Here is a 13,055-nt window from a genome sequence, read left to right on the forward strand (position 1 = left end):
TCTTCCACCCAAGCATTGCCCACACAAATAGCTGATATTGTTCTTTACGTAATAAACACTGCAACGTAATCTAGAATTTCATATCAAATTAAATCTTTAGATCATTACGGTGTTTTATTTTACTCACAAAGTGTAATCACTGTGGAGCAAAAGGTTTAAGTGTTGTTTAAGAATTCCTGTTTTCTAATATAAAAGTGTCAGCAAAGCAAATTCGATCCATTAAGTCCCTTGCATCAGCAATGTAGTAACAGGAACACTACTGAGCACACTACTAATACACCATATTCAGCAGTTTTTTAACTGTGCAAATGCTACATTGATACAATATTTATAGGAATGTGAAATGCATACGAATTATTTCAAATATTCAGAACACAAACCAAAATTCTACCTACTCGAAGGTTTATGCAGAGAAAGATCTATGATCAAATTAATAACTATTTGTACTCCTTAGAAACAAAAAAACTGCCTGATATAATGTTATTCTGTGCAGTTACAAAACATCTGTGATTCAGCAGGACTGCAGACTACAGGCACAGGTAAGCAGTCCACAGGCAAGTTTATCTCACAATCCTATTTTACATGGACAGGTTCCTTAATGTAACCACACTGACTTTGGATTTGTATAGGTTATTTAAGGAATATTTCATTCATCAAGTGCATGCTATCTCATGTGCAGATTATATGCATGAAAATATAATAGCCACTTGATAGGTGTTATCCTATTCTAAAGTTTACTGTAATCGCAGACTAGCTTTACTGCTTATTGCAAATGAAAACACATCAGCAGACCTGTAATGAATCCAGTCGGGCTTTCTTTGGAATGGATTCCTGCTGTTCTGCTTTAGCGTTTCACAGGAACTGGTGTTCCTCTTGCTTTTGAAGAGATTGAAATTCAACACATTTTTCAAGGTGATTATGAAATAATACATAAAAGTGAAAGCTTGCCAGTTCTCATTCACGACTGAGAGAGCCACTGCTTAGTAAATAGCTGTGTGAATTAGCAAGCAAATGAAATAAAGTCAGCTTATTTATGTAACAATAATATTTCAAGATTACTATTTTCTACCCACACACTCTTTTTAATGGGTTTTGCCACTACAAGTCTATGAAGTTAGCCAGTTAACCATGCTGCAAGAATAGGGACAGGCATATCAGTAACCATATGTACCACATTGTATAAATGTTTTCTCTAGCCTTAATACATTACTTGACCTAAACTAGAATCAATCCTGAAAGCACATTACTATACACATTCATATGTGAATATCTTTTCTCATCAAAGAGTTGTGCTAACAATTTTGACACACAAATCATAAAATTACTATTTAAAAATAAACCCCACCAAACGTATTTCAAACTGATGTTAAAAAGTATGGCACTCCAAAGTTCTTAAATGACAAACTTGCCCTCTGTGGCACTGTCAAAAAAAAAAAGAGGAGTTACTGAGACAACGTGACAAAGAAACTGGGATATGGGGCACATAAATGTGCACCTATAGCCAATTCTCAGTTCCTTGTAATTTGGTTTACCTCTATCACAGATTAATTGCAGACACAGCTTGAGGCTGGAAAGACTTATTATCTCAGGTAAAATGCAAACTAAACATAGCAATTCTGTGTCAAAGCTCTGCATGCCAACTACATTTGGGGATTACTTGAGAAACCTGAGCTGGTTTCTATACGATCACACAGTTCTGGAAAGGGGCAGTACAATTAACCCTCCAGAAACTAGAGTGATGTAGCATGGTGCAAACAGCCACGTGGGTCTGCTGGAGCCCATTTGAACCTTCAGTGCTGCTGCTGAGCCGTGGCAGCACTGCTGGATCTGAACGATGCTAGCAGTAAATGTCTGTACCAAATTCTTCCCCAGGTCTTGTAGCACCTGATTCATCCAAGATTTGGTGTTGTTCTGCTATATATCCTAGCTTTTAAAAAAAGGAAATGTAAAGATGATATGGTCCTTTCACTCTGTTGCTCTTATTTCTAAACAGGTGTTGCTGGAGGAAAGAAGAGCAGGAGGAAGGAAAAGGCTAGATAAGTTGCCCAGTTCTGTGATAGATAACAGCTATCATTATTAGGTATCCTATTTGATAATTCTGCTTGTGAGGAAAATCAGTTTCCCAGGCCTGTTAGTGGCCCCACATGGAGATCAAGCCAGCAACTTTTTAGCACAGGAAGCTGAATGTAAAAGCTATCTTCATGAACTTAAAATGGACTTCAAAAAAATACTAATGCTCTGTAGGCCATATAAATGCAATGAGGTTGATGTGGTTTTGGTTGTTTTATTTGTTGGGAGTTTTTTTGTTTGGTTGGTTCGTTGTTTTTTGTTTTGTTTTTTTTTTTTTTTTGGCATTTCTGCAAATACAGTGACAGCAGCACTAAAAAACTTGCAGAAACTTGTTTTACAAATCTCAGTATAAAACCTATTTAAATTCACTATATGTCTCATTTTACTTTTTATAAATTCAAAAACCTCGTCTCACAAGTGCTAATAATTAATAGGGTGCTTTGAACTTCTCTGAAAGAAAAATGTTGGGAGGCTTGAGGTAAGTAACTTTCAAAAGCTTTGATTATCTGTCAAAGAAAAAAAGTGTTTGAAATATGGCTAGGAAATGGTAAACCATTAAGAGGTGGCAACTGGAATACCCAACACATTGCTGTTTCTCTTTCTTTTTCTGAAATTATATCTTCTGGCTGTATATAAAGGCTTCATTAATATTTCTCAGATTTCCTTATATGGCAAATTATGCAACAGAACATGATCAAAGCTATAAGCACCAAAAAGATATTAGCAGCTCTTCTTCAGCAAATTCTTCCAGTGGGGATTGTTTCAAATACATAACTTAAAAAGTGGGAAATAAGGTGAATATGAGTCTAGCAGTAATATACTGTAATGATTATTATATTATTTTTCTGTAGCAACCATTATTCATCTCTATAAATAAAAAGCAAAGTAGTTAATGGTCTTAGAGTGCTAAACATTTACTAGTAAACTTTTCTGTAGTATCTCCATGACTTCGACATGCCTTAAATCAAGTACCCATGCTGTCAGTAACTTCTGGCAAACGTATTTGTCGAACAAAACGAATTTTGAATTTGTTTACAAATACATACTGCAGCATTTTATAAACATCTGCAAATAGCTCTTTACCATGTGGAACATCTGCAAGTCTGGGCCCAATACCCTTATAAATTGTCTGATTTGAAATCTTTTCCTGCTGATAGGAGGATACAGGAGGCAGATGCACTTCCTTTCCCCAGCATGGGATTCAGCTATGCATACAGACTGGTAAACTGCAAAGCTAAGATTAGGAAATAAGCTTTATTGTTTATATACATGTGAGCATTGTGAACATTCAGAAAGAATTTAAGAAAGCCTAACTCAATTTAAGAAATTAAATTTGCCTAGGAGAGCAGAAATACCAGTGACATTTGGCGTTATTTTAAAGACCAAGACTACAAGTACTAGTGTTAAAATAGGTAATTTACCCTATTTTAAATTTCTTCATGACAAAGCTAAAGGATGAGAGTTCTGTTTCCCATAAGGCTTATATTTAAAGAAAAAAAAATTGACTATAGAACTGGTTGTCTTAGTTAATTCAGCTCTTTATTTAACAACTAATGCCACCTAAAAGATGGCAGGAAGTTCTTCATACTAGAATGCGTTCATACCATACCTGATCAAACATTTTTTGAATAGTAAAAAGCTCTGCTTCAAAACAGCAACTCAGCACTGTCACATTAAAGTCAGATAAATACTTTCATTTGATCTTCATGTTCAATTTATGAGAAAGATGAAATGATTATGTAAACATTGATAGAAGTTGGTTTACAGGTTAAAAAATAAGCAAGTTCAGGCAGTCTGGACTCACTCAGACCTGTTCTTGAAACTTCCTTTGACAATTAATAAGGTCATGTTTGAATTGTAAGAATGATGTTGACCTGATTTTTGAAGAAACTCAACTGAACTGGTTATCTTGCTGCATCCCATGTTTCTACAGGTGTGAGACATCAAGGGCCATTGAGCAGAACACCAAGAAGGCAAACCAAGAAGCACCTGGAAGTAACTCATTAGTCTTAATACTTTTCATTCTCTTGCAGACTTTATCCCAAACTTGTGACATGGAGAACCTAAACACAGAAGCTGACAAACTTACGGCTGATTGTAGAAAGCTGATCTGAGAAGTTCAGAGGAACCAGCCGCCAAAAGTAGTTGCTTTGCAGCACTGTAACCAAACATCAGAACACAGGAACTATTTGAACGGATTAGAACAAATGTCTGCCTAATCCAGGGTGCCCAGTAGCAGAATATGCAGAATATGAATACTGCAGTAGACAGATGTGAAGTAATCTACCCTCTGTATTAAATCTCAATCTCATTTAAAACACATAGATTGGCTTAAGCTGTGATCTAAAAAATAATGCTAAGTATGACAGTGTAAGAAGGGTTGATGGCAGTCTTTCTTTTGTACTTCATAGAAAGTTGAGTGTCCTCATCTTCCTTATGAGAAAAAAAAAATAGAAAAGGCTTACAAATGTGCAAAATCTACTACAGAAACAAAAATATTCTACATGAAAAAAAGAATTAAAATATTAAAAGTTTTTATAAAGAAACAATAACTACAATGATCAGTGCATGAACAATTAATATTTAATTTCCTATGACAAAAGAATAAGGAAATACAAATAAAACTGAAATACAAAATTCTTACATGATAAAAGGTATGTTTTCCATAATGTTTACCAAAAATTGATATACAGAACCTCTTGACACAGCTTATTTCAAAACTAAATTTAGGCAGGTTAAAAACACCTCAGATGTGTGTAAGAAAACAAGGAAAATAATAGCACTTCCATAACAAGTGATCTGTGTTGCTGTAAAGCATGGGTAAATTACCTTCAGTCTTCCTGTCCTGCAGTTTTCTCATTTGAAAATTAAAACTAACAATATTTCAAGAAGAGAAGATAAGACAGCTATAATTTGTATCTTCTGACTCAGGAACAGAAACATTTGCAAAAAAAAAAAAGTAACAGCAAGTGTAACAGTCACACTGGCTAAATCAACTTACATAGTTTGAACAATGTTGTCCTTTGATAGCTTTGTTCTCCCTGCAAACCGTAGAATCTTGGATTCATAGAATCACCAAGGTTGGAAAAGACCTCAAAGATAATCCAATCCAACCACACAGAAATATTTGAATGTGTGTAAAAATGCACACAGGTTCCAGAGCAAGACTCAGATCTCCTCAAGAATGTCCCAAATCTGACAGAGCATGATGACATAGGAAGTAGGATGTGCCATCAAAAAGAGTATTCCCTACCTGCAATATATGACATCAGTGTCAGAAACCTATACTAGGTGTGGCGGGAGACAGACACTTCTAGAGCCTACCTTTTATGTCCTCTCTAAATAAATAGGCCAAGACCACAAGTTTGTTTTATTCAGATTCCTCAGGCCCCATGAAAATATTGGGACTTCTTTTTCCTATTTTTGTGACTTTTTGCATTTAAATTACTCAACTAGTAATCCAGACAGGAAGGGGCCTGCAAATTAGAGTTAGAAAATGGCCAGACAGGCACTGAAAAATTGAAATGAACATGTATCTGGAACATGCAACAAAACTTGATCTCAGCACAAGCTCGTGGAACCAGTGCATTTATAAGAAAATGATGGATTACCCAGCTGAAATGGACATGACAGAGTAAAAAACAAAAACCAAATATTGTAAAGATACAGATTTAAAGAATATAGCAGAAAACACAATGTAAAAGTTACTTTATGCAGTAATCCAGAAATAGTGAGCAAGTTCTACCATGTTGTATAGAAAGTTACTGGCAAGCACATACGCAGAGGTGGATGAAGTTTGCAGAGAAGCTGACAAAGTCAAATGACCACTGGAGATGCGTTCCATTCCATGGTGCAGCCAGAGTTGATCAGCTGTGTTTAGTACAGTGCTGTACAGCAGATGAAACAAATCACCTGCTCCATGGAAAGCTTAATATATAAGAAACTTCTCAACACGGTTTCAGAGGTTCATAAAGTGTAGGCTTGAAACAGACTGCGAGTTCAAGAACCTTAGGCCAATCAATTCAGATACAGCCCTTGTGGTTTTGTTTTTCAGAGGACAAGAGCATTTCGCATATTTTTCACTTTATTTCACCTTGAGTGGTCCAAAAATCCAAAGTCAGTTCTACGGATAATGCATCTTCCACACACGTGGAGCCACTTCTGGGGGAGAAAAGCACATGCACAGCAGGCAACAAAAATGAGCTTTTGGTCCAGGAATCTAGTAAATTCACATGTATGATGTTGTGGGGTATTAAATACTCAAAAAAGCTGTCACCACCTTTGTTTCATCCTCACAGTTGATAAATTTTCATAAGTTAGTTTGGGAGCTTTTGTGAGATGGAAAAGACCTTCGCTGTGTTGTTACAATAGGAGAGAGCCCTGTACCTAGACAATCCATACCACACGTGAAGAAGCCCAGAACTTGAGTTTCACCTACAAACTTATCTTCGCACACACAGCCAGAGCTATCACCAGCAGGGTCGGAAGGGACAATCCCACTTCAGCCATCGGCTGGAGCCCCTGACAGCGCTGCAGGTGCCATAAGCGAAGCCCTCCTTACAGACCCAGGGACAGGACAGGCAGCACCTGCAGGTCAGCCCAGAGCCGGCAGCACCGTGGTGCGGCTTCAGTTCCAACCCTCAGCCTTCACGTATCATTTACTTTCCATTCTAGGAAAAGCAGGGAAAGGTTTCTCGTGTGAGGTGCTCCCTCCCGCCAGTCTTTGCTCTCCTCCTCACCACAGCGCTCCGTCCCCGTGCGCGGCGCTGATCGCCCCGCAGAGCCCCGCAGCCGGAGCAGTCCCCGCACGGGTCCTGAGCAGCCCTTCCTCATTCCCTACCCCACGGCCACCTCGCCCCTGGAAGACGTCCCTCTGGGAATGGGACTTGCCCCTCCTCGCAGCTCCCCGTGCAAGGAGCTCTCTCCCTGCTTCGGGCCCCTTCTGCACCTCAGAGCTTCCCTCCCTTTCCCCGGCGAGAAGAGCTCCGTTCCCTTCACTCCAAGCGAGGCATGCTTTCTCCTCCCTGCTGGAAGCCCCTCGCCTTCATCCCCTGGAGATGGGGTCTCTTCCCCTCTCCCCCCGCCCAGGCGCCTGCGGCTGGCACTGACCCGTCTCTGCCGTCCTGCTCCTCTCCGCCATATTTGTTGTCATCCCCTCAGCCCCCCTTCCCCCCCCCCCACGGCGCGAGACGCTGCCTGGCCGTCGCCATAGCAACGCACGTCACCGCCGGGGAGCCCCGCGCTCTCCCTCGGACCGCGCGCAGCCGCCGTGGCGCGGCGGGAACGGAAAGGAGGGGAGGTGAGGGGTGTGGAGGAGCATCGCGCTGACAGAGCCCCCCGCCCTGCAAAAGCCATCCCGGCGCGCAGCCAGCCCGAGAGCGGGCCGCAATCGCTGGGCTGCCGCTGCCGCTGCCGCTGTCTCCCAGGCTGGCGAACGTGGCGGCCGCGCGCGAGGGGCCGGGCCGCGGGCAGAGGTGTGCCACCATCCCGCCCTACCGCACAGCCCTCACGGCGCTCTGATTAGACAGCAGTTACGGCCATTTTTTTCCCTCGTTTTTTAGGGCAGCCCAGTGGGGGGCTTCATTATGAGTGTGTGTGTTGCCCGTCTGTCTCTCGCCCTAGCAGGTGAGTGCGACCATATGGCAAACACAGTCAGGCTTCCTGGGGACGAGAGGGCTCCTACGTGTGCTGCAGGCCCGCTGGGTGACACCCAGCATGTGGCAAATACAGCAGTGAGTTGTGTGGTGCAGAGGGGATAATTACATGTGTGTTTCCTCAACGACACGGAGTGCTGGGTCTGACCGTGCGTGTCTCGCTAATGCAAGCCTGAGACAAAACCTTCATCATGTGTCCTCGGTGCAGGCAGCGTCACAAGTGTGGGCACAGATCCTTCAGTCACTTGTATTTGCATCCATGGACAGACACGAGGGATGAACACACTCCAAACTGAGTGGCTAACTAAAATGGGAAGTGTGTGTGCAATGCTAAGCAATGGAAATGGGCAGGACTGTTTATGGCTACATAAACATTTATGTGTTTGGTTACTTACAGCTAATAAATTAATGTTACCACAGAGACCAGTGATCTGTTACTGAAACACTCCAAGTCTGAAAATCAAGGCAAGTGAAACTGTACCTTTCTCCATCTCTCTGTTTTCCTATCTTCTATGTGTATTTTCTGCTCCACTGCAACACCTGATAACAAGACTCACATAGTTCTACACAGCTAGATTTTTCTGTAGGATCTATTACCTCCTCTTTGTTGTGTTTTTCCTTGGCTCTTGCAGCCTTGTTGATTCTTCCTTGAGTTCATACTGTTCTGGTTATTTTTCTCTTCATTCTCAACATATTTCTGTACCACAGCCACGGCCACAAGTTTTCAAACACAGCCACATTCCTGTTTCAGTGACTGAAATATATGTCTAAAATAGTTCACCAAGGGGGTTTTCTGATGAGGTTAGAAGTCCTGTTGGAACGTGGATATTGTCCTTTGCTTTGTGCCAGCACTTAAAAGCCATCAAGGGACATCTAGATTCAAGCTCTGGAGAAAACAATGTCTACACTTCTTCAACCTTCGTAAACTACATGTGGTAACTAGGACACTGCAAAGGCTGGTTTGTCTCTCTGCTGACAATGAACTATGGTGAGCACTCCACCCCATGCGCTCCATTCACACCATTTCCCTGGACTAGAAAATCTCCCAGGCCTTGTTTGTTGCTTGGCAAATGATCCTGGGAGACCTCACTGCAGATTATGCTGCATGTATTATCTTCTGTCCATTCAGGCCTCATTGATGACTGCTTATATCAAATGTTCTGTGTATTCATTTGGAAATGTTATTAGCACTAATTCAAGTTTTTAATGTACTTTACATTCTCCCCTGGAAACTCTCTCCACGCATTACTGTACCTCCTGCCTGCTACAGACCTAACCTGACTGCTTTTCCTTTTTATTTTTCTAGACTGTTATCAACTCTGGCTTTCTCCCTGCAAAGTTGACCATATCAATATCAGTAGCTAGGGCAACTTTTCTGTTTTTGCTCATCTTTTATCCTGTCTGTATAACTTCTTTTATTTAAGGTTCCCTGGTAGCCATGTCCCAGTCCTTCTTAAAATACTTTCTCATAACATTCAGCTCTTCATTCTTTTATCTAAACTTTCCTTTTTTATCTAGGTCTTACATAGTTCTGTCCAAGTCTGCAGCTCTTGTCTGGTTTCTTACGTCCCCAAGTCCCCTATCCCCTTTGTTCTACTTGCTATTCCAGCTTTAGTGTCCCCTCATCCATATTTCATTCCTAGCTATTAATAGTCAGATAGCATTTTTCATCCGTAAATTTCTAAGAATTAAGTGCCTGTGGAGAAACCTTCCAAATCAGTTCTTGGTATGACCTTCTCTTTATTCACATTTCTCTGAGAGACTCACTTCTATGGTGACCACAAATACTAATCCAAAGGCCTTCTGCCTCCAGCTGCCAGTAACTCACATATTTGTAGGTGTATTGAAATAAGAGATATCTGGGGAAAGCACTTATTTTTTTTTTCAGTCAAATTAGCTTTTCTGAGTTAACACACTTGAAAAACCTAGAAATGCCACGCTCAAGTTTTTTTTAGTCTGAGTTTAATGCTATGTTATAGTCACCTCACCAAGCTGAAATGATGTTAAATATAGATGATATGCAGTCTTTCCAAAAACAGTAAGCTAATTTGACTTGAGAGAAGAACTGGAAAGTTCATATAGAAAGTTCTTTTGAAAAGGGAAAGATACCTGAATGGTGTAAACCTAAAGAATGAGGACTGAAAAATGAGGGAAAGAATGATCAGGAGAAACACTCGTTCATTTTTATTTATGCATTTTTAGAGCATGTGAAAAGATGTTAGGGTGCTCTTTAGTATAAAGATGTCTTTGGTCCCTTCCCTTCCAAAGCTAATAATCTAATTTTGGACATCATGAAACAACAGGGAGTAACAGAATACTACAGCAAAATGCTATCTCCTTGGTTATCTTCACATTTATTATTTCAGCCATATTCTTTATTTTATTGCATCCCTCCTTCAATATCTTAGCAAGCAAGAGCTACTTCACTTTTATGGCTCTTCACAGCTTATTCCCACCCTATCATCTTTTAATATCCTATAGAGAAATCAACGTCTTCCCCCCACACATTTCATTCAGTAATAACTCTACTTGTTACATTTTCAAACCAGCACCTTCTTGCTTTCCCTCACTGCTGCTTCTCACTCCCACTCACCTAATTTTTCTCCTTCAAATCCCTCCCTAAAAATCTCCTATGCTGTGATGTCTACTGAAGAAATGATAATAAATAGTCAGCTGTGTGCCAAGATTACTGTCTGTCAGTGTGACTAGTGTTGTCTTATTCTGATCTTTGTCTGTCTCTGGCATTAACTTGTGCGGACTGAAAGTGACTTGAAGCAGGCGCTGTCTTTTTGCTGTGTTAGATATGGGTTCCCAGAGTGGACTCTTAAGAAGCATTATATAAACAAATAAAAATAAACCGCAGTAATAGAAATACAAATGGAAATACTGGCCAAAACCAGGAAGATTAGGCAATTATTCAGTTATGATTCATCAGCTTAGACAAATTTACATAAAAATTAATGTGACTGACAACCCCGTTCTAAATATCGAGGAAGAAATTATTTTTCTAAATATGGATTTGTGCTATCTTTCTGTTTATTTATAGTCTATAGGGACTTGAGGAGTATGCTATTTTTTCAATCTTTCTTGTATTTAAAATGTTAGATTTTCTATTGTTTTGTTTATCTTTTGCCACAGTCCACAGTATTATATGGCTACAAAAGAATGTGAGACAACATAACGCCACAAAAGCAAATACAGGAAAAATTGTTTCTAATCACACCTTTTTTTCTTAACATGAAGATAATTCAAATATGTCAAAGATGGATTGACTTGCATTGTGCATTCAGTCCTTCTGATTCAACTAGAGGTGGCTGCAGTCAATACATACCCGTTGAAATCTCAAATATCTTCCAGAAAAATCAATAAAAACTCAATTTTACAATCCTGATAATTTCAGAGTGTTTAAAAAATTGGCAAGTTGAAAAAGAAAAAAAAAAACGTTTTTATACATAGCAAAAAAGAAGCCAAAAAAGGGCATTACTGGTTTTTCACAAATTGTTTTTAAATGGCTGTTAAGGCTGGATGAGAATGGAAATTTAGAATATTAATGCACAGGTTGTGCATGCATTTCAAGCACCTCACATATGGTGTATGGTACAATAACGTTTTTCAAAGTGGAGATATAAAAATCTAAGTGCAATTATATAGAAATCATATAATCTTTTTTTTTTTTCCCCCCACCCCACCAGAAGAAGTAGTGCATGAATTTGAGTACACGCAATGCAGGTACTTCAACTTTGTTTGGCTTTGGTCAGAGCAAAGGCTATAAGGTTTAGAAACAGGCCACCAACATTGGCTGTGAAGGCAGAGCAGAGGAGATACAATCCAAATAAAATAAAACATATAACAAAATTTAAAAAAAGAAAATAGTCTGGCTTGAGTTTTTAGCCAGGATGTTATGGTCTGGTAGATTCAGAGAGAAAATGTAATCTGATAAAGAGCCAAAATGAAAATCAAAGCCTATACTGAGGTAGCAAAATTGAAGTGAATTTTAAAACATGCATATATTGGAGAAATGTTATAATCTTATTATTGTAAACTCATTCCACTCTTTCCATTCCTCTAGCATTTATTTCTCTCATTAGTTATGTAATACATAAAAGCAGATTGTAAATTTCTTGGGTCAGGACAGTATCTTTAATGTATTCTGAACATGCCTAGTATATCTTAAGATGTTCTATACAAAAATAATATTACCTCTTGGGTTCTTCTGAATTATTTCTAAGCATAAGAAAAATTAAAATGCAGCAAGTCTGGAAAGGTCAGACTGTGTCTCCCCTCATTTCGTGCATGACTTCAGAAATAATCAAAAAGTTATGCTGAGATAACTGATATGAGACCTGAGACATCATGATCACAAAAGTTGGATCAATTTGTGCCCATGCAATCGAAGCACTATCTCATTTCACTCCTGAAAATATTTTTTTTAAGTTTACATTTTACGGATATTTTTGAACTACCGGGCCCTAATGATTGTCCTCATGGATGTGTATCAGTATTGTGTAATTACACAGAGAAAACACTGGCCTAAGGAATCCAGTGAGTACATTACAACCATACTGAGCACAGGTGAGCAATCTGTGACCCCAGGATGCCCCATCCCTGGAGACTTTTAAGGCAAGTCTGGATCAGGCTCTGGGCAACCTGATCTAGCTGTGGTGTCCCTGTTCGTTGCAGGGGAGTTGGACTGGATGATCTTTAAGGGTTCCTTCCAACACCAAGGATTCTGTGATTCTATGATTTGTTGGAAAGAGGTTGGTTGCCAGTATGAGCTTATGCCTTGCAATTGGTGAGGAAAGGAAAGAACCCCAGGGGAAAGGTCAGGGTCAGACAACTGGGTGCAGAATGGAAAAATAAATGTGACCCAAGGAGAGGAGCAAACCCTCATTATTACGAGATCAATTTTTTAAAATTATTTTGGGGAAATTAAGAACCTTCATTTTTAAGTTCCCATTGGAAAGGTTTACATGTTTCACAAGAAAAATGCATTTTATCTGGGAAAGATGAAGGGCTGAGTCAGATATCTTGGTGTCTGAATGTGTGGATGAGGACAGCTGAGGAACATTCAAACCTAATGTGCAATGTGTTATACCCTGGTACTTTGTTGATGTTTCCAGGGAGTTAACCTGACTCTGACAGTCCTGCTGGCTGCTTCAAACTGAAATGTATGATTGTGTGATGTTTTAATATATTTATTGGAAAATATTTAATAAATATTACTTTTCATGAATCTGTATGTATTATTATTTTCCAGACTGTTCCCTATACTTATATTTGCAGGCATATTTTAAGCATTGTATGTTAAGATTCTATATACTCTGCAATTCT

At 39.5% G+C, this 13,055-nt stretch overlaps 1 protein-coding gene across 3 annotated transcripts in view; it reads right to left on the minus strand.

Moving 5' to 3' along the window:
• The window catches only part of BEND5 (BEN domain containing 5), an 853,353-nt gene extending 846,102 nt beyond the window's left edge, over positions 1 to 7,251 (minus strand). For 2 of the 3 annotated variants that reach the window (XM_085232377.1, XM_085232378.1), the window contains exon 1: positions 7,180 to 7,251. In XM_085232377.1, coding sequence (XP_085088503.1) covers positions 7,180 to 7,222 — 43 coding nt within the window. In that variant the 5' untranslated portion in view covers positions 7,223 to 7,251. The remainder of the gene's footprint in view (positions 1 to 7,179) is intronic. The other variant, XM_085232376.1, reaches the window with a different exon arrangement.
• Between the last annotated feature and the right edge of the window lie 5,804 nt (positions 7,252 to 13,055).

The sequence above is a fragment of the Meleagris gallopavo genome, chromosome 10 (genome assembly GCF_905368555.1).
Source record: "Meleagris gallopavo chromosome 10, MGAL_WU_HG_1.1, whole genome shotgun sequence".
In the NCBI taxonomy this organism is placed as follows: Eukaryota; Metazoa; Chordata; class Aves; order Galliformes; family Phasianidae; genus Meleagris; species Meleagris gallopavo.